This window comes from Gobio gobio (genome assembly GCF_949357685.1).
Source record: "Gobio gobio genome assembly, chromosome: 17".
Lineage (NCBI taxonomy): Eukaryota > Metazoa > Chordata > Actinopteri > Cypriniformes > Gobionidae > Gobio > Gobio gobio.
Genome location: NC_137110.1, coordinates 24157976 through 24185217, shown reverse-complemented (window position 1 = coordinate 24185217; position 27242 = coordinate 24157976). Strand labels below are relative to the sequence as shown.

The 27242-nt window shown below is 37.7% G+C and overlaps 1 protein-coding gene across 1 annotated transcript; it reads left to right on the top strand.

Moving 5' to 3' along the window:
- slco2a1 (solute carrier organic anion transporter family, member 2A1) lies at positions 1-27242 on the top strand. The gene is made up of 14 exons (XM_079840353.1): positions 1-117; positions 11041-11178; positions 12260-12422; positions 14507-14722; positions 14809-14907; positions 15016-15152; positions 16350-16425; positions 18905-19069; positions 19256-19463; positions 23652-23799; positions 25347-25507; positions 25592-25656; positions 25903-26023; positions 26241-27242. Exons 1-14 carry the CDS (start codon positions 58-60, stop codon positions 26359-26361), a joined length of 1878 nt encoding a protein of 625 aa, XP_079696479.1. The 5' UTR covers positions 1-57; the 3' UTR covers positions 26362-27242.

The window sequence follows — 27242 nt, the reverse complement described above, 5'->3', positions numbered from 1 at the left end:
AGTGGAAACGTGTCTAGTTCATCCTTGTTGAAACAAGCTTAACAACCAACTTTCAACATGGACATATACGACAAAGACATAAAGAAACACAAGCCAGCGTTGTTTAGTAACATAAAGGTAAATCATTATTATTGTTTTATGGTTGTTGTTGATAATACTAGCCTATTATGTAGGCCTAATTATAAGTTATTAATTTGATTAGTTTATCTTCGATATAAATATTATTTGAAGTTATTATTTTTGTTTAGCTACTGTCACTAGTAGACATATGTTCTAAACTGTTTAATATCTGTTTGAAGATACTTTAAAAAACAATTTACAATGCACTTGTTGTTGTTGTTGTTCTTGGTGGTGGTGGAAATGTGACTTCCAGTGGTGGTACATTATATTATTATTTGTGCTGTCATAATTTTAGTTGTCTTTGGACTTTGAACCTGAACTTTTGTCTTCAACACTCTTAAACATTCTTAGGGCTTTATGTTTTATTAGTTCACTGCTCAGCATTAGGATTAAAGTCTTGCTCTTTACAATCCATAATCCCACTTATCAATTTGTATATAGTAAACAGGTTCACTGGATCTAATTCATTAAGTCGTGCAGGTATATTTGATGTATCTCACACTTATAAAGCCAGCTTGTTTGAAGCCCTGAATGTTTAATTTGAGGTTTCTGACAGCAGAAACAGGTTTTGCTGTTTCTGACTGTCAGCGCAGATAGACTTCTGTCAGTTTGAAGCAGCTGTGGATGAGGACCTTGGCCCAGGGGGCAGTATATCTATCAGATGGCTTGCCAGAAGCGATGCTTTGTTAAATTATAGCATGAACTGCATTCATTTCAGTTTTACTCTCAAACGAATGTCTGTGGAATGTAGGGCTATTAGACAAAATAATGGTTCTGACATCTTGCAAATTATGACTGTCATGCTTATGATATTTAATTATGGTGTTTTTGTGTTTGGAGAAAGATCCCCTGACCACAGACTGTTTTGTGTTACAAAGTGGTGTCAGAACTATTTCAACTTAGTTTTGCCAGAGATTTGTGGATTTATTTGTAATAGATATGTCTGTTCATTTCTCTCATCAGATCTTGACTATTGTTGCTGTTTATGCTCCAAATAAATCTGTTTATATTTGGATTGATGGCTCATTCGGATTGCTAAGCCTTCATGTAAACACCTTAATCGATTTAAAGTTTTCTTTATCTAAATGAATCTAAATGAAATGTCCATTGTATTGAAAGGGGTGGTGTAGACCTGAAATAATTCAATGAGTAGGAAAAAACTAAGCATACGCAGTTGGATTAAAAAAAATACCTTGACCAGAGATCTTATTAACTGGTCAGTGGAGTAGACTGAATATTTACTAAATATTTGCTTAAAAAACTCTTAACATATATGTCAGATTAAGGTACATTAAGGTCACAGTAGCTCTGGTGGCATTATTATATTTGGTGCATTGTTTGCAATATGCACATGTGAACGAAAATGTGAACCGTCCGGAATGCAAAGTTTAGGGTTCATTAACCGAACTTTCAGAATATGAAATCAGACTGGATTCAATAGGAAATCAGAGCATGTTAACAAACCTACTGTTCACTTGTTGCGCTTACTCAATTTCACAGTGATCGACCCTGTAGCATAACTTTGTGATTAGGTATTATAGAAAATTCCTTCTAAGTTTAAAAAAAATCCTCTTCACTCCACCTAAAGTAACTAACTGTTGTCGAATCACCTGTGACAAACCAGCCTGAAGGTTGTTTGTCATATTAAAAGACGAACAGAACATTTGTTCACCTAAGTGTTTCACACCCACATCAGATCTGTTTTTTGTAATTTTGATAAATTGTTGGCATGTTACACTGAGCAGAAACAATTCCAGTGAAGATGGTTGTTTGTAATTACAATAGCTACGACAACTTGATATGACACAGATACGGAAAGTGTCTGCTTAGTTTGCCTTACTTCGCCTTACTTCATTCTATGGAATTCCTTTTCGTCCCCTTATTAGGATACTGTCTGTTGTTGTGGTAATTAATTTCTAATGAATGAGAGTACAAGTTTCACGCGAAGCTTTAAGTACTCTGCAAAATCAAAAATAGACTATTGACGTTTTTTTTTTTAAGTTACTGACCATTTTGCTTCTCTATGACACACACATGCACTCAGCTCTTACTTAGACTTTATGTGTTTGCAATAAGGGTGGAGAGTGTTGTAAATGGATTGAGCATTTGTGTCTGTGTGACCAATGGAGCACAACTGTTATGTTAAACGGACAGGTTTTGCATATGTGTGTTTTGTTCATTGGAATGAGTCAAGAAGTGATGACGTGTGGGAGAGTGGGGCACAACCTAACACGGGGCTAGTTGTAACACACATGGTTTAAAACTTTCGACACTTGCCAGGATGACAAAACTTAGTGTATTTATTAGTTGCCATATCAACATTATTTAGAGAAAAAATTGCACCAAAATTTTAAAATCTTTGGAAGATATCACTGAACAAAGTGATTTAATAATTTAACAAAAGTACATTTCTTAAGTTTATTTTTCATCTCTGTTTTTTTGTGTTTATTTAAAACAAGACACATCTGATATTGCTTTAATATTTATCTGTTTTTAACTGTTGAGATAGTTCTTTAATGCTGATCTAACCAGCAGAAGACACAAGCCACGGTTTAAATCCCAGTTATGCAACTGGGGCATTTTGTAACACTGCGTTAGAAGAACTATGCTATTCTATTCTATACTTTTATGAATTCTATTGAGAAACCATGAGAAAAAGGTGAATAAGGACTGAGAGTCAATGCTCAGAAGTTATTAATTGTTTTTATGTTTTAACTATGCTGTATAGCTGTTTTTTGCTGTGTGTTTGTTGTCAAACTCAAATGTTTTAATGATTAACAAATGCCATTATTTTATTTGAAAAAGTTTAATAATTCCATTTTATTGACAAAATATTTTAGTTTGTCATTGATATTTTTTTAGATAACAGATAACATTTTAAGCTGTCATATGATCATGTTACATTGTGCCCCTCACGTTACATTGCACCCCACCTATGGGGCATGTTGTCACATTTCACTTCCATTCTTTCGGGGTAAATCAAGAAAAAAGTATACACCGTATTAATGAAACAAAACCACATAATTGTGCTAGACGTGTGAAATTAATGTGGGAAAAAATAAATAATCTGAACCCTAAGTGAATTTACACAAACTGAGAAATCCAAAAAGCGTTAGGTAATGCCCCGCTCTCCCCTATGTTGAAAGAAGGTGTAGAACATGCTGTTCGGTGGACTCATGACCTGTTTACAATCCCTAAAGCCCTTTTCAGATTTAAACTCATTTGAATTGACAGGTAATAGGCTACTGCAGTTTTAACCAATTGTTAGTTATTTTTTTGTAAGGTTTTTTTTTGCTTTTAAACATTTTAGGCACATTTTTCTCTGTATTAGCATACATAATTACATAATTCTGTTAAAATCAGAAAAAAGACATTAACATCTTAACGCCTTTTTTTTAGTTAAATGCAGGCTGGGATTTCAAAACAGCATTGTTTTCTTTAGCTTGTTATTAGAAAATGAGAATATAATTTATTTTATCATATCATTTAAGTGGGCCTTAAGATCACACTTATTAAAAAATTTTCCACTTATTCTACCATCCATTTATTTACTTTTGGCAGTATTTAATATTGTCATGCAAAGGTACATTTACTTTTTACTGGGACAAGTAATTGTTAAATCTGTATTGCATTAGCTTCTTTAAAAAAAAAATTATTTCATCGAATCATTGCTGATTTTTTTAGAGTCCCATTTGCAAGATTTTCTTTGAAGCCATTCAATGTGAAAATCTGTGAATTCAAACATAGCTCACAAGACCTGGGCTTGAGGGAGATGATTATTTTGCACTGCAGTCATTATTAAATTATGCTTGTCATTACGAAATGTGTTCTTGTAATATGAATAGAATACAGAGTTGAAGTGAAACGGCTCCTAAATGTCCTGTTATGTTTGTAGCTGGGGTGCACAGGATGGGCAAAAATGATTGGGATGTTGGGCTTGTACTTTTTGACTGTTTAAGTTTTATATCCTGAGGAAATCCGAAAATGTCTGCTGAATGGCTCCTGTAACACGTGATAGTAGTGCAGAGATGCATGTAAGTCATCAAACATCAAAGTCTTCCCCTGATTCTCTTTACTCAGCAGGAGTGTTTTTGTAGCACAATAGCTTCTGAAGAGGGGGAAAATCCAGGTCTGGACAGACGACAGGAACTGCTTTTCAGCACGTTCATTGAATCTTTCATCATTGGTTTTATATCTGTGGAGTTTGAATCACACACAGTATCCTCAGAACATTAGGCCTGATTTACAATGTCAGTGCAATTCAAACATCATTAAAAGGCTCTGCTGATTCAAAACTAATGATACTCTATCAAAGTCCCCTAAAGGCACGTAAGTTCACTTGGCGGTCATCTCAGTCTATCTATTTAGGCAATAGTCAAACAATTTCTACAATCTATTTGAATGTGAAAATCTAATTGAACTCACTGAAGTCTCCAAATCTCTTTGACAAGATTACAGTTCAGTCATCTAATACATTAAAATCTGACAACAACTGTATCATTAATTTAGATTTTTAATTGAAATGCCAAACACATACACGGTTACATGGATGTTAAAGGTTATTTAAGAAACCATCAATTCCCATAAGAAACCTTTGGAGTCACAAGAATGATTGTGGTTAATTTAATATATTGACACTGCCAGTTTCTGTTAATAAACAAGCAGCTTTCTCATAATTTCAGCAGAACATGCTGAAGAAAATAGTATATACTGTATGAGGGGCCTTCGAATGTTGTGTTGGACAAGTCAAAAAGGTTGAGAAGATCCACTGTTTACAGGTGTCACAAACAGAAGAGGAGGCAGGTATGCACAGTGATGGCAGTTTATTAAAATCATATGCACACACAAGCAGGAATCTCTCAGGTGAGTTGCACGGGCAGATAAACGTTTTGACACCACTCCTCAAAAGTCTTTTCTTATCTTTTGTAGGATGATCATGATGAGGAAGATGATGACTGGCGGATGATTAAGGACGAACAGAAGATAGAGTACACAGAAGGTAAGTCTTTGTAGCAGGTAAGCAGTCGTGAGGTGGTGAAGGGAAAGTTTATATGAGTGTCCTTGATGAGCTGCAGCAGGTGTTACACGTTAATATTCTGGAGATAATGAAGGAATGGGTCTAGCTGTGGGGTCTGGTGCTGATGATGTTGAGGAATCTGTGAAAGTAAATCCCCCCCATGGGCAGTTCCCAATGACTGAGATGGGTGGCGACGAGAGCGGCTTCTGCGTCTGGATGATCAGGGTGGCTGGAATGGAGTTCAGCCAGTAATGATGGATTTACTATGTCATCATGTAATGCCCAGGATCTCTCGTCTGGGTCGTATCCCTTCCAGTCTATGAGGTATTCTAATCGACCGCCCTGTCACCGGGAGTTCAGGATGATGTGTACCCTGTAGACGAGCCTTTCATCTGACTACATTTGAGTAGGAGGTACGTCAGCTGTACCAGACCCTGTGGAAGAGGAAACCAGAGAATTACTGTGTGGTTTTAGCAAAGAGAAATGAAAAGTAAGTGAGATTCAGTAGTGAGGTGGGAGATTTAACCTGTAGATCAACCTTGTTGATTCGTCTTTGGATGGCAAAATGACCTACTGTATGTAGCGGGGACTACAGCTAGCGACAAGGTAGACGAAGATGAATGTCCCTTGTGGAAAACCAGACCTTTTGTCCCAGGTGGTAAGTGGGAGTCTCAGTTCTTCTTACGTCAGCCTGGCTCGTATGCTTTCGTATGCTGGTGGACATGAGCTAAGTCCCAGACCCTCTCATTCTCCTGAAACCAAAGATTTACAGCTGGAACATCAGAAGGCTCACCTGAGAAACAGGGGTGGTTGGTAACTGAGAATGCACTGAAAGGAGGTTAACCCGGTGGTCGACTGACATAGAGAGTTTTGGGCATACTTCCACCCAAGGGAGGTAACGGTTCCAGCCGTGCTGGTGACTGATGACCTCAGGTAGCACCCTCTGTCCTGAATTTTACGCTCAGTTTGGCCATTAGTCTGGGGATGATATCCAGAGGAGAGGCTTACTGAGACTCCCAGTAGTTGAATGAATGCCTTCCAGACTCGAGAAACGAACTGGGGCATGATAATTGGGGAAAACTTGTTAGAAGAGTGCCTTGGAAACCAAGGTCTATAAGGAATGGGTAGTGGTACGAGCTTTCCTTCAGGTAAGTGACGGGGTGTCTAACCTTTTTTTAACCTAACCTTTTTTACACACCGAGCGACATCCTGGGTCATACTGGGCCACCAGTAATGGTTACGGAGAAGCGAGAGGGTTTGCTGGCTGCCTGGGTGTCTGGATCCCAGAGAGGTATGAACTCCATGAGTCCATGAGGGACAAGCGCAAGGCTGATGGTTACGTACATCCGTCCCTCAGGACCTCCCAGTGGAGCTGGCTCAGAAAATGCTGCTTCTGTGATCTGGCGGTCCAACGACCATTAGATGGGGTTTACAGTGATGGCTGGAGGGAGTATGGGTTCAGCTTGGTTGGTGGGGACCTCGGGTGAGTGCAAATGGGATAGAGCATCATTTGATCATCAGCCTTCTAATTCTTGTGTCCTCGTCTGTAGGTAACTGTGAAGTGGAACCGTGTGAAGAAGAGAGCCCAGCGAGCTTGACGGGGGGGGGGGGGGGGGGGGTATCTCTGAGATATTCCAGATTTTGATGGTCAGTAATAACCTTAAATGAATGTTTGGCTTCCTCCAGCCAGTGTCTCCACTCTTCCAAGGCCAACTTGATTGACAGAAGCTCCATTACCGATATCATAGTTTTGCTCCGCCGGGGACAATTTCTTTTGTTATTTATTAGGCACATGGACAGAGTTTCCCCTTCTGCTGAGAGAGGACCCCTCCTACCCCAGTGGTAGACGCGTCCACTTCCATGACAAAAGGTAGGTCAAGATTGACATGTGACAGGGTAGGAGGGATGCAGTTGGAAGGCCTTCATGGCAGCTGGATCCCAGGACAGAGACTTCGGCCGGTTTCTGAGCATGGAGTTTAATAGAGCACTGATCTTGCTGAAGTGGGCTAGGAATCTTCTGTAGAATTTGGTGAAGCCTAAGAAGCATTGTAAAGGGCTGCAGTGACCAGAAGAAGAGGATAATGATACTTGATTGTTTGTGAGTTCAGGGTGCTGTAGTCAATGCAGGGCCACAAGCCTCCGTCCTTCTATGCCATGAAGAAAAAACTGGAAGTGGCAGTGGAGGTAGATGGGCGAATAAAACCCTGATGGAGGGTCTCCTCAATGTACTCCTCCATGGCCTGGTGCTGGAGGTATGGCTGATGGCAAGATGGGCGAATGTTGCAGTGGTGTAGAATCAAGCTGGCAGGCAGTGAGATGTTGAGAGACCCGTACATAGCATTGAATCAGGTTTTCTAATCCCATTGCATCATCGTAGTAAGAGAGCGAGACCCTGCCTATAAGTGTTCCACCCACTGGCTGCTGCAAGTGTTCTAATTTGGAGAGCATAATCAGAAACAGCAATGTCCCTGAAGCAGTTCACGTTACATGCACACTGATCAGCTGATCATGGACAGATAGGAAATAATCAGTCTGGCCAAACACTTGAATGAAATGCGAAATGAAAACATCCAAAGAATGGGTCACATGGCCAGTGAGCAATGAGGTTATGTAGGCAATCTGATTGAAATCGTTGGAGTTGCATCTCAATGTACAGAGTACATTGCTCTATGCCGATACCTCTATGGAAAAAGTAATTTGACTCTTTTTTTTTTTTTTTTTCTAATTTCCTAGAATGCGTAAAGCAGCCTGCCAGGGCCTAAATGCATAACAGTAGGACAAATGTCTGACAATAATTTTCTCTTACATATGTCAGGATTGTTTTATTTTTGTTCTTCCCAAATTCCAAAAATGATTCACACATTGCTTCAATACAAAACAAATCATTCAGCATGCTTTGTGCTTACCCAAGGCTACTTTGTAGTAGTCATTCACAACGCAGCGAGTGATCAAACATGTGCCAGCTCTGCAAAAGATTTACGACTGCTTGAGGAGAATTACGCACTGATGAACCTGCCAGCTGTAATTTGTGTAGGAACTTATGTCAGATTATGCTGTACATGTGCTATTGCCTGCTCTTTGGTTAAGGCCTAATAGCTGTATAGTATAGTAACATGCCCTGATCATAGTACATCTACTTAACCACAGGGACACATGTTGAGTAATGTCTTGAAAAAACAAAAGATAGATCTTGATGCTTGAGCTTGCTTGTAACATTATACATGAAAGAATACAATCATGGATGTTGCGTGTCGAATTCCAACTGAACCTAATGTGGAACTGGAACTAGGGCAGAAAGAGGCACAGAGCTGCCATTCAAACGTCTAACAAAGGCATTTAGTTGGGCTGCTTGAGAGGACACAGCCTATCAAAATATTTCTGTAATTAAAAGCCCATTCCCTGAAAAACAAGAAATAAATCGTAGCAACTGTGTCAAAAGCAGCTATTATGTGTGCTAACAAACCATAAAGCCGAAGATTTAATGGAAGCATTAGCTGTTCTAGAAGCCATCGAAAAGCATTGTGCTTTGGCCTGCAATTGAGAGCTGGAAGAGAGCAAAGGAGAGGGATTTATGTCTTGTGTTTGTTTAGGAAATCCAGTCCAGATCTCTACATGCCCCATCAGATTGCTTCATGCCTCTGAGAACTCTGTGAACTTTCCCCTGCTTGTGTTCATGATGTCTTGGCCACAAAAAAGTGTTATATCATATGGGAGCAGCTACGTCTTTCTCAAACACACAAACAGGGAAACGTTCCAATTTATGAGCTTTTATTGCCACTGCATTTCTGGCTTATTGTCAAGAACCTCCCTCAAGAGAGGTAAAATGCTGCTAACTCTCTAGACAAACATTACAATCAGATAATTTGCCAACCAGAACAACAAGTATGTCTGTGCTCTAGCTTTGTTTTTGTTTGTTTGTTTGTTTGTTTTGTATATGCATCTCTTAAAGCATGGCATGAAAGATGTTATCTCTAGTTAAATACTTCACGTATGAAAAACTAAAGGCCAATTCTAATTCCGATTCAGCATGTTCAAGCTGTTTCTGTCTGTCTCCGTCAGTGTGGTGGGAATTGTTCTTTAACTGAATTTAGTAAACTTAAAGACCTCCAAATAACTAATTCATTCAAGTTCATCCTACCTGAAGTATTTGAGTATAGATAACTTTTCAATCACATTGCACAACTGTCCATGTTTTAATCAAGTAAAGTTAATGCAAGCAATTTTTTATAGCTGCTAATAATAACACATACTAACAAGCTTAACAGTTTTTCTTGTTAGGTAGTGTATTACGGTTACATCCAAAGCAATAGTAGTTGCTTTTTATTTTAAAAAAGCTTAAATTCTTGTTAGCAGGTCATCAACCATTAGCCTAGAAATCTAGACGCACCCTAGCTGCAGCAAATCTAATTTGCAGCCAGGCTAGTCTAGCAACTCTCTGTTGGCTTGCGAGCTGGAAAAAACAAACTCTGGTCAGGCCAATCTCATTGTCTATAGAGTCGGTGGGCGGGCTTAACATAATGACGGCAGAGTTGCCGCGGTTCCGCGTGCTACTCGTAAACAAAGAAACTGGCGAACAGTGGTCTTTCGAATCGGCTTTGGCCGCGACTCTGGAAGACTTGGAGTTAAGCTTTTCTTTGAGAAGAGAACAAAGAACGGCACTGAAGCCATTCTTAAGAAAGGAAGATGTGTTCGGAGTTTTGACGACCGGATACGGCGAAAGTTTAATCTATCAACTAGCTCCGCTTTACCTTCTTCGTTGCTCTGGTTGGTTGTAGCGCTAAACCATTGTACGCAGAGGGAATTTGAAAGACAACCTTTATCCCGCCCCTCGGATTGAGCCCTGCCAATGGTGAGTTCCCAGACCCAACATCTTAATGTGGGTCTGGCTTGTCAGGCTAATCAACCATAGCACATGCTGAACATTTCACCACAATGGTAACCCCCTAAAAACACACCCTAGTAGTTATTTTAGTCATGATTAAACAAAAAATATTTTTTATGTTACAATTTGGTACTGTACTTAATTTTTGGATTGGATTTTAAGATGTGGGCATTGCACTTAAAATTAATGTGAGCTTGCAGTTAATTGATCAGGTTTTAGCAGACTAAATGATTAGAGAAGTCTGCCGTTTTCACCGGAAGTTATTACAAACATAAAAAAATGGAATATGCAAGGAAATCTTCATAATTAGATCTATAACATGCATTTACAAAATAGCTAGGATGAATTTTCATTTCATGCCGACTTCAAGAATGGTAGAACTTCTTTCCAGGCTTTGAAAATGTACAGAAAAGTGTCACATACTAATGGAAAGCAGAGACACCTCTGCTCCAGTTTTCTCTTTTACGAACCGCCTGTGTTTTATCGCTTATTTGCACAATGAGGAGCTTTGGGGGCAACGGCAGCTTTTAATAGCTGGATTAAAACAACAGTGTAAATCTTGAAAGTGATTTTTAAGAGCTCTACGTTTGGTTTAAACTATGTTGCCTTTTCCCTTTTTGTGATTTAGGGCATTGACTTGGATGGGTTAAATGCAGAGGACAAATTCCGAGTATGGGTTACCATACTTGGCCTTCACGTTGCAAACCAAACACAAAGTGACCAGATATATTGTGAAATCAGTATGGTTAACCTTTATGTTCTGAGGTGAGGCAGTGAAGATTAAGGTCCCAGATCTTACTGTCTGTCGAGATTTGGAAGGGAACTCTAAATTTAGGGAGTTGTTGTTTATCTTCAGACGTGCTTTTTCAAATAACTCCCATGTGACACTGTAACAACATACAGATCATAGAGTATCATTACTTTTATCGTAGCGGAATTTTTATTAAACTTGATAATTATAATTGGTAATCATAACCCATATGCCTGACAGTTCTGGTGCACTTTTTTGCTCTTCCTGTAGTTTTTCGTGTTGTGCCATGGCCTGCTCCAGCTCACTCAGCTCATGTATAGCTCTTACTTCAAGAGCACCATCACCACAATCGAGAGACGCTATGGACTGGACAGCCTCTCCTCAGGGACCATCTCTTCCCTCCATGAGGTACAGATCACTTCATGCCGTCTTCCAAAGAGTCATCAATGGTTTGCTTAAGTGTATTTAGATATTAACTTTTTGAAAACTGAATTTTACAGGTCATAATTATTCCTGCCTTTCAAAATTAACTCAGTTAGTGTACTATATTGTTATATTGTAGTGACATGATGTGTAAGGATAAACAATATTAAAATTCTTGCTAATAAGCTGATAATTATTTTCATGTTATGGCCGATAACTGATTTAATTTCTATACTATTTTGTCTTGATAAAAAAACAACTAAATCAAAAACTAAAATCAATCGTGAATACTACAAGTGAATTTAGACATTGCATCTTTATAATCTACAGTATGAAAACTAGGTTTAAGCCTAGTACCAGACTAAAATGCATGTTTGAGATGTTTTAACTGAAAGCAATTTGCTTTGACGTGAAATATGAATGTCACAGTTGTTTTGTCTCAAGATGCACACAGTAATGTTTTTTTCTAAGATACATTTATAAAAGCTACTTAACTGTCCTAATTTAACTAAGGCCTAATCCTGGCTTAATCTAAAGCCTGTCTTTGAAATCGGGTTTAAAAAAGTGTTAAATTTTTAGTGTTTTAAAGATTAACTTTAAGTGAGCTTTAAATGACAGCAAAGGTAATCTAAATGTAAAAATAGGGGAAATGAGCATGTGCAACAGACACAGATCTCAAATATTAGCTAGTAACAGAAAACATACTCTTATTATATGACTCCCTAATTATGTCATGTATAAGGTATTTTTATGATAATGAATCATGAAATTAATAACTTAAAACAAAAACTTAAATCTGCTGAAAAGTCCCGAAAATGTGTTTTCATGGTTTTAGTTTTAGATGCGATAATAACCCTGCAACCAACATGGTCTTTCTGATGTGGCTGGATGTTTAGAGAAGTCTAAGATAGTCAAGCTAGTTAAGGTTTTAAACTGTAGGATATTTACAAATAATCGAAAACATCCTGCTGTTGTTAGGATGCTTGGTGTATTAGGTGCATAAGTGCAATAAGAAAAAAATACAGGCTGCTTTATGTGACTTGTTTTTCTGCTTTTTCTTATTTAGGTAGGGAACACAGTGCTGATAGTGTTTGTCAGTTACATGGGTAGTCGGGTTCATCGACCTCGATTCATTGGACTGGGTGGACTGCTTATGTCGATAAGTGCCATGATCTTAGCTCTACCTCACTTCCTGTCCCAGCCCTACACCTTTGACTCTGTCCTGCATGGTAGGTGTCATTCAGGCCATTAGCATCCATATTTATCTCAATGAAACCAATTAATGTGAATTTTACAAAGTGTAAAAGTTATTTGGAAAATGTACACATCTGTTGGAATGAGCTCTGCACTCTCTCTCTCCCCATTTTCTGTCTTTTTTTATGCATGTTCATATTGTTTCATGCCCTGAGCAGAGGATCTTAGACTCTAAGCTCATCAAAATGATACCACCATATTAATTTAAAAAGGCTCAGGATACTTTGAAAAAAACCAGACACAACAAACATTAGATCTAAAATAACACAGCTGACTGATAAACATCAGCTTCAACATAACAGGGTAGGCAGGTCTACAGGAAGTTGCTTCCGAGAGAGTCCATTTTGACCCTAGTCTCCCTTCTCAGACAGGGTTTAACATTAGGTTGGGGGGAAACACATGAAGAAATAAACTAATTGAGGTTGAAAAGGGAGAGGATAGAATGAAAAAAGGAAAGAGATGAGGACAAAGGAGTGGAGAGATATTATAGAGATAAGGCCGCCTGACTGATCAGACTGGAAAGATATACACCTGGAATGTACTCCAAGAGATAATGGTTATCTCCTTACACTTCCTTAGACCTTATATTTTTGCTTCATTCTCCCACATGCCCTATTCTGCCTGCTGATACTGTCATTTGGCCTTATACTGTACATTGTGCAAAGTTGAAAGGAAACTTAGTCTTTAAAGCCATGTTTTTTTTTTCATTATCTCACCCTCATGTTATTTCAAACCTGTATGCCTTTCTTTCATGAAAGACAAATGTACTGTAGAGTGTCCAAGCTGCTCTTTTACATACAATGAAAGTAAATGGTGTCCAACATGGTGTGTTTTTTGGTCTCCATCCATTTTAATAGGGGTTACGCACACAACAACAGGTTGCTTTGCTTCCGGTTAATTGTTTTTCTTCTCACGAACATATAGATTTTTAAATCAAATAAAATGGCAACAATAAATAGAACTAGCTAGGTGAGCTGGTTACCTTAAAAGTCCATAGATATCGCCATCAGTTTGTACTGCCGTTAACACTTTCTCCGACAAGCAGATGCAATGAGAGCTTTTTTCCTGTTTGTTCATATGACGTTCAGCATAAAGTCAATTGTGTGGACTAGAGCAGCTTTGACATTTTACTAAGTATCTCAGTTTGTGTTAAATGGTGCATAACACAGTTTCTGCCAATCTCAGTGGGCGGACATAAAGAGTCACGTGCACACACACACACCTATGACACACACTCACACACAATACAACATGACATTATCCCATGATAACTTGTTTACATTATGCACTTACGTGCTGATTGCAAACAAAACACAGACACTTGATACAGTTTCACTCACCGCATGTGGTTTTGACTCTTGACAAACACACTTGCAGAACTCCATTGCTGCTCTGGAAAAACAAACTTCATCCACTGTTTCCTTAACACTGGGTTATTTGGGAAGCTGTACAACGTTATCTTTCCCTCACAACCAAAAACACACTTCTTTAGTGACATTGTTGATTTCGTGGTCTAAAAACAAAATGACAAATCTTTCTCGAGCAAGTCCTGTGCGCCGCTGCCGACGGCTTCTGTAACCGAACAAAGCTTGTTGATGGGCGTGCTCTTGCTCTTGCTCTTGCTCTCGTTGATGTGCGCACACGCACATCCGGGAAACGTGCCCATACAAGGAATTCCGCCCTTTATGACGTCAAACAGGGCCATACTCGAAAAAAAACTTTACGAAACTTGTTTGGCACAGAAATACTCCTTCATACGTCCAACTGTCATACGTCCTATTTATTTATTTTTTTATTTTTTGGCCATTTTTAGCATGAGAATCCAACTCTTTAACAGACCCCCCTTTGAAACAACATGAGGCGAGTAAATGATGAGCAATTAACCTTCAGGAGCATCTTCTCCCTTCGAGTTTTAAGTGTGAAATGCGGACCATAGATATTTTGTCCTCATCATTCCAGTAAACATTTATAAATGTTATAAACACAAATATCTTGATGGCTGATATGAATGATGGATGTTGGGATGAATGTGTTGTATTTCTGTGTTTTAATCCAACAGTGAGCAGACAGGACATGTGTGATGTGCGTGTGAATGCAACGGGTGCCGAGACTTGTGGTCAGGATGATTCACGGAAGCTTGTGGACACCAGTCAATTTTGGGTGTTAATGGCTACCGCCCAGCTGCTTTTCGGAATCGGTTCTGTCCCCATCCAACCTTTTGGAATATCTTTTATAGATGACTTTGCAGGGGCTGGGAATTCACCTCTCTATATTGGTACATTTAGTTTTTTACAAGAGTTTCATAATGTTCATTTAAAGAACTGTAAAGATTATTGACATTCCTGTTGTTGTATGTTGCAGCTATTCTCTTTGCTGTGTCAGTGTTTGGGCCTTCCTTTGGATTCCTCCTGGGCTCTGTGGTTTTGCGGATTTATGTGGATGTGGACAGATCCAGCGCAGGTTTGTTTACCCTTTACATGACAGCAACAACGTATTCCTTTTCTTTACGTTACTATTAATTGTAGACAGCTGCAGTGTGTTACATGTTATCGAGTTTCTTTTCTTTAGGGGAGGCATTGGAGTTGACGCCTACTGACCCTCGCTGGGTTGGTGCATGGTGGATGGGTCTTCTCATCACTGCTGGAGGTCTTGCTCTCACCTCAATCCCTTACTTCTTCTTCCCCAGAACCCTTCATGTAGAGAAGGTCAGTCACGGTTTTGTTTTAATGATAATTGAACACTTATATGGCACTGATTCTTGAAACATGGGAGAAAACTGGTTGCACTTTTTAATCAGGAAGGGTTGCTATAATGTTCTTAATACAAATATAGCATTTCATTTTATTTTATTTTTATTTAATCAAATTGGTGACAGATGTTCTCAGTGCAATACAATTCAGGATATCATATAAATTAAAATACATATCAAACCTAACTCTAATAGAAATACTCTATTGTTCAAAAGTTAGGGTCGGTAAGATTATATTATATTTTATATATATATATTATAAATTAACAGTTTTCTATTTTTGACATAATGTCATTAATTCCTGTGATTTGTAAATCATTATTCCAGTCTTTAGTGTAACATGATTCTTCAGAAATCATTCTAATATACTAATTTGGTGCTTAAGAAACATTTCTTATTATTATCGATTTTGAAAACAAATGATAACTTTTTTCAGGATTCTTTGATGAATAGAAAGTTCAAAAGAACAGCATTTATTTAAAAAATGTTGTTATTAAACAATGTTATCTTACTCACCCCAAACTACCCCAAACAAACAGAAGTGTTTATATATATATATATATATATATATATATATATATATATATATATATATATATATATATATATATATATATATATATATATATATATATATATATATATATATATATATATATATATATATATATATATATATATATATATATATACATATATATAACGAAAGTTCTAACAAAACAAGAGGTTTATTTTAATAATATACCTATTTTATGAGGTTTCACATCTGTGTCTCTAATTTTTGTGGAGCATTTTATAAAACATTAAAATGGGCCCACATCTTGTAGGTCCCCTTTATTTTCAGTGTCCCAAATATGATTTGCCATCTCCCTCAGCCAAACTCAATAATAATTATAATAATAATATAAATAAATAAACAATATCGTTTTCCTAATATGAGCAGATGCTGTTTAAAGCTACACACAAAAGCTTCCAATGATCTATCCACCATTTGGCACCTTCATAAAAAACAATTTTAAAAAAAGGAAAATAAGTGACAAAAGCTAAAAGGGATCTCTCTTGGTTTAAAAAAAAAAAAACCTCTTGGTTTTCTATTTTTGACTTAATTTAAAATGTAATTTATTTCTGTAATTTATATGCAATTCTTTTGCAGTCTTTTGAATTGGAGGGTGACATCATGAAAGAAGACCCCAAGAAGTCAGAGAGCTCCATGCTGGAATTCTTTAAATGTAAGTCCACTCTAACCATTTAGAAAAAGTATAGTAAGACCATTTATTAGTATAGTATAGTTATGGCCATTTAAATAGTTTACATACAGTTAGAAATATAGTGATTTGGGTCATTGGAAATAAAATAAATTGAAAAAATATATAATAAAAAAATTAAGTAAATAAATCAGAACTAATATTTCTGCAGTCCTGTGCTATTGAAGAGGCATACACGTGCTGTTTATCTGTCTCTTGAGTAATACAGCATGATCAGGTTGTTACTTTAACAGGATCTGACAGGTTCTTATGAATATACCTGCCTCCAGGACATGATTTGTAAGAAGCTGGTTTATGCATGATTATGTCTTCATTCATGTGTACGCAGGGCAAAACTGATTTCCTGCCTTATGCTTTCCGGCCTTATACAGTCATGGCCAGAATTATTGGCACCCCTGGTAAATATGATCAAAGATGGCTGTAAAAATAAATCTCCATTGTTTATCCTTTTGATCTTTCATTCAAAACATTCACAAAATTATATCCTTTCATTGAAGTAAAAGAATTGAAAGTGGGGGGAAACTCAGATTACGAAATAAATGCTTTTCTCCAAAACACGTTGGACACAATTATTGGCATCCCTAAAATTGTTTGTGTAAAATATTTACTTTTTTTAGCACACCAGGGTGACTAGGAACATGACGTCTTGTTTCACAGGAGTATAAATATAAGGAAACACAAAGGCCTAATTCCCTTAATCATTCATCACAATGAGTAAAACCAAAGAATATAGTGCTTATGTGCAGCAAAAGATTGTTGAGTATCACAAAATAGAAAGTGGCTGTAGGAAAATATCTAAAGCATTGGAAATTCCCATTTCCACCATCAGGGCAATAATTAAGAAGTTCCAATCAACTAAAGATGTTACAAATCTGACTAGAATAAGACCTGTGTCTATATTGTCCTAATGCACGGCGAAAAGGAGAGTTTGGGTGGACAAAGACTCTCCAAGGATCACAGATGGAGAATTGCAGAAATTAGTTGAGTTTTGGGGTCAGAAAGCCTAAAAAAAAAAGCAAACAACCCCTACATCGCCACACGTTGTCCGGGAGGGTTTCAAAAAAACTATCCTCGTTCATCCAAAAACAAACTCCATCATATTCAGTTTTCAGACACGACTGGAATTTAAAAAGGGACTGGATTCTATGGTCAGATGAAACTAAAAAAATGAACTTTTGGCAGCAAACCCACCAGGTAGGTTTGGTGCAAAGAGGGATAAAAAGTAACCCATGCCCACGGTTAAAAATACGGCTGGATCTGTGACACATTTTTGGCCTATTTTTTTTGCTGGAGGCCCTGGACATCTTGTTCGCATTATATGGCATCATGGATTCTAGTAAAGATATAAGATTTAAAATCGGCCTCTGCTAGAAATCTAATAATGGGCCATGGTTGGATCTTCCATTAGGCCAATGTTCCAAAACAAACATCAAAATCAACACAAATTGTGTTACTGAGCACAAAATGAAGCTTCTGCCATGGCTGTCCCAGTCCTCTGACCTGAACCCTATAGAAAATGAGTGGGGTGAACTGAAAAGAAGAAGCACCAACAATAGAGCTTGGGAATCTGAAGGATCTGGAGAGATTCTGTATGAAGGAATGGTCTCTGATCTCTTGTCAGGTGTTCTCCAAACTCATCAGGCATTATAGAACAAGACTCAGAGCTGTTATCATGGCAAAATGAGGTTGCAAAAAATATTTAATAAAAGTGCCAATAATATTGGCCAATGTGTTTTGGAGAAAAACATTTATTTCATAATGCGATTTACCCCCCACTTTTAATTCTTGTACTTAGAATTTTGCGAATTGTTTGAATGAAAGATCAAAAGGATAAACAACGCAGATTTATTTTTACAGCCATCTTTGATCATATTTACCAGGGGTGCCAGTAATTCTGGCCATGACTGTATACTGTGCAAAAGTCTTAGGCATGTTAGTATTTTCATTCAAAAATTGGTTTTATGCCAGTTATTTATATATTCTGCTGTAGTGTGTGAGTAGGAAATATCAGTTTTCCAAAACGTTAATTTTGCCATTAATTGTAATAATCCAGTGAGATTTTTGTTTGCATAAGGAGTCTGACAACAGCCGGTGTGCTCCACACGGAGATCTGATCTCACCATCAGAGTCTGTCTGTGACTAAATCCAGAAGAACTGCGGCAATGTCTCCAAGACGCTCCAACCTGCAAAGATAGTACTGTGAAAAGTTTTAGGCACTTGTGTACAAATGTTGTCAAGTGAGGATGCTTTCAAAAACGTTTGTCCTATAGGTACACTTGCACGTAGCTTTTCAGGTTGGTTTCTTCAAGCATCTTGTAGACGTTGTCGCAGTTCTTCTGGATTTAGATAAAAATCTCACTGGATTATTACAATTAATGGCTAAATAAATGTTTGGAAATGTATTAATACATATATACTTTCTCTTTTACGTGGGTTTTTGCAGTGTTCCCTAAGATGTTCGTCAGGCTGTTGCTAAGTCCTCTCTTTATGCTGTTGGTTCTGACCCAGTGCTGTTTCTCCTCTGTGATCGCTGGACTTGCCACCTTCCTCAACAAGTTCTTGGAGCGCCAGTACAGTTCCTCTGCAGCCTACAGCAGCCTTCTTATTGGTCAGTCGACATATTTTAATAGAATACATTATTTATGAGAACAGCTTCAGGAGAAGCATGGCCCTAGTCTCATTGCCATTGCTGTGTACAGTATATGTAGCTAAAATATGGCATAGTCCCCACGATTTTATACTGAGAAAGATCCCTTATGAAAATATCTGTGAATGAATCTTTGTTTTTTCTCAGGTGCTTTAAACCTGCCGTCCGTTGCGGTGGGGATGGTGCTCGGGGGTCTGATTATGAAACGCTGGGTGTTGTCATTCAGAGCCATTCCACGTTTCTCTGTTGTAATGCTCACCATCTCCGTCTTCTGCTGTGTGCCTCTCTTCTTCATGGGCTGCCCCACACAAGATGTTGCTGGTGTTAACCCCAAAACATCTAATGGCACCAATGGGTGAGTTTCACGGGATTCTCTTTTGATTTGGTATTGAGGCAATATTTTTACAATCTAGATAAAGTTAATAAATCAATAAAAATCAATAAAAGGGTCTGGCCTGCTTAGGTGAGAAACCACAAAACAGACCGTTCTCATTTGTTTGATTGCCTCCATGTTGTTTGGAATTTTCAGTTAAATAACTGTCAGAAGACTGATTGCACAGACAGTCCCTCTGGAGAACCTGAGTTTAACTACCTTGCTCAAAGGCACAATCATGATAAGAGAAATTTTGGTTCATGGATCCCCTTAGAATCAAATCCGATGAACCCATGAGTGTTAGTGCCATGATCTACTGTTTAAGCTACATGAAAGCTTTATATTATAGGGATCCTTTTTAATTTTTTTCCTATAAATCTAACAATTATTCAAATCTAAATATTATATTTTAGTGTGGTATCTATGGTGGCCCAGTAGTGCACAACACAACGAAATTTAAAAAGCATACATAAGTTCACAACACAACGAAATAAATCCACAACACAACGAAAAGTCCACAACACAACGAAAAATCCACAACACAACGAAAAGTCCACAACACAACGAAAAATCCACAACACAACGAAAAGTCCACAACACAACGAAAAGTCCACAACACAACGAAAAGTCCACAACACAACGAAAAATCCACAACACAACGGAAATGCTCCCGACCACTCGGAGCGCTGTAAAGTTGCCACTGTTCTATAGAGTCGGCAATCTTACAAATAAATCAATACCACAATTAGTTTTAACAGTATGTAGGCTAACCATTGTTTATCTATATGAAATATTAATTTAAAATCACCTACATGCATTATAGCTGCATATTTATGCTCGAGAATGCTTTGACCCGATACCACGGCGCTAAGGGAACGTCTACCAATTCTACCAATTGGTTGAAACGTATAATTTGTATGAATTAAAATTACTTTAACATTTAAAAACAGACATGTTAAAATTCCACAGCTTGATTGTATTGGTAAAATTGACTTAATAATGCACAACACAACATTGGAATTTGAAAATGTAAAAAAAAAGTAAATTTAATTCATACAAATTATGTTTCAACTTGGTGGAATTGGCAGACGCTCCCTTAGCGCCGAGGCAGCGGGTCAAAGCGTTCTCGAGTATAAATATGCAGCTATTATGCACGTAAGTGATTTTTAATTGATATTTCATGTCGATATACAACTGCACACTTAAAACTGATCGTAGAGTTTAAATATTTGTAAGATTGGCGAATCTATATAGAACAAGGCAAGGAAAACTAACTTTACCGCACTCCGAGAGTCCCCTAGTGGTCGGGAGCATTTCCGTTGTGTTGTGGATTTTTCGTTGTGTTGTGGATTTTTCGTTGTGTTGTGGATTTTTCGTTGTGTTGTGGCTTGATTTCGTTGTGTTGTGTATTTTTCTTTGTGTTGTGGCTTGATTTCGTTGTGTTGTTGATTTTTCTTTGTGTTGTGGCTTGATTTCGTTGTGTTGTTGATTTTTCTTTGTGTTGTGGCTTGATTTCGTTGTGTTGTGTCTTGATTTCGTTGTGTTGTGGTTTCATTCCGTTGTGTTGTGGATTTATTTCGTTGTGTTGTGAACTTATATATGCTTTTTAAATTTCGTTGTGTTGTGCACTACTGGGCCACCGTAGGTATCACATATGACAAAAATATATATATTTCAAAGTACACAAAAATTATTTAAAAAAAAATATTGCTAACATTTTTTTAAATATATGTACATAAAGTTATGCAAATAACTTTATGTACATAAAAAAAGCATAATTATATTGTCCAAAAATATATTTAAATTAATTATTTAAATATTATTGTTTTAAAGTTGAAAAATGTTTTCTTAATCCACACTGCTACACTATAACCTATATTTAACATATATTTGAAATGGGAGATATTACTATTGTAGTAAAAAAAAAAAGGAAAATAAATACATTTTAATATTCAGTATATTCATAGAAATAAAGTATATTCATAGAAATAAAAGGTTCAGTGGGGTTCCCTTTCCAATGGAATGCACACGCTTCCTGAAAAGGCTTGGCAGATTGTTTCTTCATTATGTTCATGTACACACACATGCAAAAATAATGGATCCCGAAGACGAAAGAAATTGATGTCTAATACAGGTGCCCTTTGGGATTGAGGTCGTTGGCCAATAACATTGTCACGTATAAACATGTGCTTCAGACACCAGTCATGCTGTAAGTGTTCCCCATAGTGTCCTCCAGAGGACGCAGTTGAGGACCATTTGAAAGGGAACCTCACTTGTTGTGTTAGGTCAATGCTATGAGGATCTATGTCCACCGCTCAGACCAGTGGCGTATAACTTCTCAGCTTCTAGTATGCTTAGTTGGCCTGAATAAAGAGAACGTGGTCACCATGCGATGGATATTGCACTGGATTACAGATGCTATCACCCTCTCCTATGTGGCATGTGGTATGGCTTCGCCTCTAGGGTTTAGGGTCCTCTCCACTACGAGTGTAGCATCTTCCAGAGCTCTTGCATGGGCTGCACCTTTATAGGATGTCTGTGCTGCGGCAGGCTGGTCCTCTCTGAACACTTTCATCAGGTTCTACAGTTTGGACACACGGATTCAACCCTAGGATCCCATGTTCTTCAGGGTTAATCCAAGTGTAGTCTGCGCTCAACAAGCATCTGTGCCTGCGCACAGGCTTGTGGGCAGGCTCTTGCCTTAGGCATAGCGAAAAGTCCCAACGATGCCATGACGCAGCGGTGAGTTCAACTCGAAAGGAAATGTCTCAGGTTATGTTTGTAACCTGGTTCTCAGAGAGACACCCGGCTACCCCGCTGCATCTTCATCAGACAATTGAATCTGTCGACATGCATTTCTGGTGCGCTACATTACGCTACAATGTCCATATACCCAGCCAATCAGATTGGCATATTTAGATACTTGCTTCAGACACCGGCTCATGCAGAGGCGTTCCCATAGTGTCAAAGCCATGACGCAGCATCTCATTCCCCTCTCAGGAAACTGTTTAATTCATAAAATGTAATTAAAATTAATTGATTAAAACTTAAATCCTCTAAATGATGCCATAATGGAAACCCCTAAAATGGTATATATATGAAGTGCCTAACAGTTTGTATATAGAATCTTTTCTTCTAAGATTGTAGTATAAATGTCTCTTCTATAAACAGGGTGTGTTAAAGACAGCCGGTTCTCACAGACCCTGAAAACACTGTTGAGCTAAGTCTGTTCTTTGTTTTCTGCCAGTGTTTGGATTCAGACCATTGTGTTCTAGTGAAAGTTTGTATCTTCGGGTCCAGAACAACTTCCAGTGAAAATGGTGTATAATCAGTTGAACTAGCACACAGGGGAGTTCATGTAGTTAAGTAGTTCTTGTAGTCTACTGTTTGAGTTCACTTTAACGTTCAAAATACTGTGTCCTACGAATCTGAACACTTTCACTATGCCAACCTGGAGGAAAGGAAAAGTCTGTTTCTAGAACATTATGCATTCAAATGGGAACTCAAGTGATTTGACTTTTTTACATGAACTTTATGAACATACTACTATTATTGTGTATCATTTTGTAGACAATTGCACGTTTATGTTCTGGATGTGAAAGGAATAGTTCACCGAAAAATGAAAATTCTGTCATTGCTTACTTACCCTCCTGTTGTACCAAGGCTTTATTCATTCTTCCATTCATTCTTCCATGGAGCACAAAAGATGGCATACAATTACAATGAATGAGAAATGGAGATTTTAATCTTTAACTCATGAAAATATAATAACAGTAGTCCATACCACCTGTGTGCTATATTCCAATCTTCTGAAGCTATACAAATGTATTGTGTGATAAACAATATGACACCTTCTTCCAGTCCAGTGAGATGTTACCCAATATAACTGGATTATTGAGTCAATGAATGCATGAATTTAAGAACCAGATCAGACCGATTCATGAACAAATCATTCAGATCAGTTTTATGAACTCTATCGACAAATGAATTGAAAAGAACCGATTGAAATGAACAATCTATCACTACTTCTCACAAATTCTCACGAACATGCTAAGGAAGCTATGAGGATGTCAATATTTTCAGTTAATAATAATTTTTGTTAACTGTTTCTTTAAGATGTTTCTGTGTTCTGCAAGTAAATGCTAAATTGTGTTTTTTTATGCCCTGCAGGCTTATTCTGCCCTGTAGTGCCAACTGCTCATGTCCCAGCAGCACCTTTAACCCAGTGTGTGGGGAAAACAACATTGAGTACATCTCACCCTGCCATGCTGGGTGCAACAACTTCACCATGGATCCCAAGAACCCATACAGAGTCCAGGTAAATAAATAAATGTGACAAAACAGAACATATTTCATGAAATTGTCATCTCATGCCAGAGTTCTAGCAGGGTCACTGCATGCATAGATCTATCAATTTAGACCTTTATTTAGCTCATTACTGAAGCTGGATAGCTCATTGTGAGCCTCTGCTGTACTTGCGACACTGAGCAAATGGCCAGTCATGGTCTGTTAGCGATCAATGGGTTGAGTCCAATCAATCGCTAATTAGTAATACTTCCTAGAGGAAGTGCTTTGGGGACTTGGAACAACTTTAGAGTGTTAAAGCTTCTGTATAATTGCCCAGCAAGAGACTTACAGGAGCGGCTGATGATGAATTATTCTGTATGACACAGCACGTATCATACCAAGAGGCAATTATAGTAAGAAATAGACTTGGTTCTGGACTCCCAGTGTTGTTTGAATTTTATCAAAACAGGCAATGGAGGACGTTTTGGTATTAGAAGTCAACGAAGCACAAGAAAACATTATAAAATAAGTGTTAGTATTAGCTGTGTCTAATGAAACACTTGTTGTTCTCGTAAAGGGTAACTTCAGTGATTCAGCATTAAGCTTTGTATCAGTAGAAAACCCGTAGTATATTTGAATTATGGTACTTTCCCCCCCCATATCCCCCTGAGACGAGAGAATTATGCATTTTATTTCTGGAAAAAATCCTCCGATGACGCAAATATCGTCATTTTGCGTCATTGGAGGATTTTTGGCCAGAGGCTAAAAACTACAGCCAGTAGAAGGAGCTAGTTCTGCATGTTTTCAACCCGCCCACAGCGGAGAGATCTCACGCACAGAATGTAAATGCGCTCGGCTCGGCCTCGGGCATTCATAACGGAGCGGTGCAGAGCAAAGTGAGTGTTTCAACTTTTCAATGAATTCCTATGAAAGTTTAGCTTCCATACGCGATCTGAAAACGCGCCAGACTGGACACGCGCTGAGAATGACAGCCGCGCTTACCTCAGCTCTGCTCAGCTCTTACTTCCCTCTCATGCTGAATGTAATCTGACTCCTGCTGCGTTTGTCCTGTGACTTTCGTTCGGCTCGCTCACACTTTATTGAAAAGACACGTTCAGTTTTTAATTGTAGTGTTAAAATGTATATTTTGATCAAAGACCTTTTACATAAAAAATGTACTGAAAGCATTTTCTCTTCACATTTAAAATACGATAAGCCTATATAGTTAAACAAATCAACAGTTACAAACAATATTTTATTTTATTATTTTTCCTTTTTTGTCATTGATACACATTTAAATAATTAACTAACAAACAAATAAATAAAAATGTGTTTAATTATTACTTTTATAGCAATAATATAAATATAATATTAATAAAAAGCAAGAATGACACAATCATGGGGTTATATATGGGTTCATATATGGGTTACTGGACACAATTTACAATAATCAGTATTATATCACCACTGGTTTAAAAAAAATATATACTGGTCACAACCCATGGTTGAGAAACACAGCCCTCAAGTTCATATTGACAAACCATATCATAATAATATCCACTATCTCTTTGCACACAGATGTTTAGTAACTGCCAATGTATTCCTGATATGGGCACCGCCAAGCCTGGCCCTTGTGCCAACGCCTGCCCTCACTATCTCCTGCCCGTAATGCTCCTCATGTCTCTGGCCGGACTTATTGCCAGCCTAACACACAACCCTATCTACATGATGGTGCTGAGGTGAGAAACATAACATTGCATTCAGTGTGAGAACTTAAAATGTAAGAATGTACGAATCTTATTTCACTCATTCTTTAATTATAGGACAGTTCCTCCAGAAGAGAAGTCGTTTGCCATTGGGGTTCAGTTTCTGCTTCTGAGGGTTCTGAGTAAGTAAATTAGCAAAATACCTTGCAATTGCATTGCAATACTGTAAGTACTATACGCCCCCTTGTGGTTATTCAACAACATAGCTACTGTACAAGGGGTACCAATTACAATACAAGGCACCACAATCTTATTGCAACAATATTATTACAAACTAGCTACACTTATTTAGTATTTTAATGCATAGCAATATATATTTATTTAAATTTGTAGTAAAAATTATTTCTTTGTTCTCTCTCTTTGCTTAGCCTGGCTGCCAGCTCCGGCTCTCTTTGGGATGACCATAGACTCCACATGTATCTGGTGGAAAACGGCTTGTGGAAAAAAGCAAGGATGTGGTTACTATGACAACAATCTTCTTAGAAACAGGTAAGGATATGTTCTCCTTTGACCTAAATACATTATAAAGGTACATTTGTGTCAAAACTCCTAAAGGTAGATTTTGAATTTAGTGAGCTTAAACACACATACTGTAGACTTTGCATATATTGAGCAACACAATGCTAAACATAGAAATTCAATTATGCTAATAAGTATTATTAGATTAATTACTAGCACTTATGATGATCATGATGACTTGTTGCAGGTATCTAGGGCTTCAGGTGGGCTATAAGACGTTAGGCATTACACTCCTGGCATTTATTGGCTGGAAAATGCACCGGACCAGAGAGTACAGCTTAGAGAAAAGACCAGAGGGACCCCTGTGATGCCTCAACCCTGCTTACCCTATCGGATCTCACTTTTGAGAACCTTCTCAGTGAGTTGAGCCTCTGGATATTTCATGTCAGAAACACCTCCTTCCAACACCTGCCTGGAAAGCTGATGAATTCAGTTTGGATATTTCTCATTTGTACACCAAAACACATACACCTAACTGGAAAGATTCAGGGACTTTCCACCTCTGCAGTTATTTTGGTATTAATAAATATCCATGTATAGTAACTCAAAACAATTCATCATAATTGTCACAGTTTTCATCATCAGATTATTTTGAAGCTGGATTTATGACTGTGGCACCTGTGAGGAGAACACAAAACATAAAATAAATATATTGTCCTTGTATATATATATATATATATATTGTCCTTAACTTTGGTTAATATGCAATTGAATCATGATTCAAAATGGTTGACTGGGAAAATTAATTATTCCCGAATAATATGTCACCGACCCCCCCCCCCCCCCCCCCCATATATATTTTCTATTCCTTCTACCTGAAGGATGTGGAATGCTCTGTCTCCTCAGATGCACACATATACACAAGTGTGTCAAATATCAAACTGTGTGTGAGTTGAGGTGTGTAGCTTCAAATAATGACAGTAGCCTGAGCGGATTTAAAATGTTACTTTCAAATGTGAAGACATTTTATAACTAGGCATCAAATGTTTGTAAAATATATTTTTATACCTGAAATTGCTTTTTATTATACCCTTTGTGGACATTGTTTTGCCACGGTTCTTAACACAAATGACTTTTCTTATCGCTGCTTGGAATAATGAATCGTGACTTTCTTATAAACTTTTTATTATGCAACATGTAATGTTTATTTACCAATGTATAAGTTATTTCAAATATAAAATTTGTTCAC

What these genes read in the sequence shown, in the direction of transcription:
- slco2a1 (XM_079840353.1), top strand. Translation starts at nt 58, where the DNA reads ATGGACATATACGACAAAGACATAAAGAAACACAAGCCAGCGTTGTTT. An exon ending in CGTTGTTTAGTAACATAAAG is followed by an intron (nt 118 to 11,040) that starts GTAAATCATTAT and finishes CTCTTCCTGTAG; the next exon opens with TTTTTCGTGTTGTGCCATGG. An exon ending in TGTGGACAGATCCAGCGCAG is followed by an intron (nt 14,908 to 15,015) that starts GTTTGTTTACCC and finishes TCTTTTCTTTAG; the next exon opens with GGGAGGCATTGGAGTTGACG.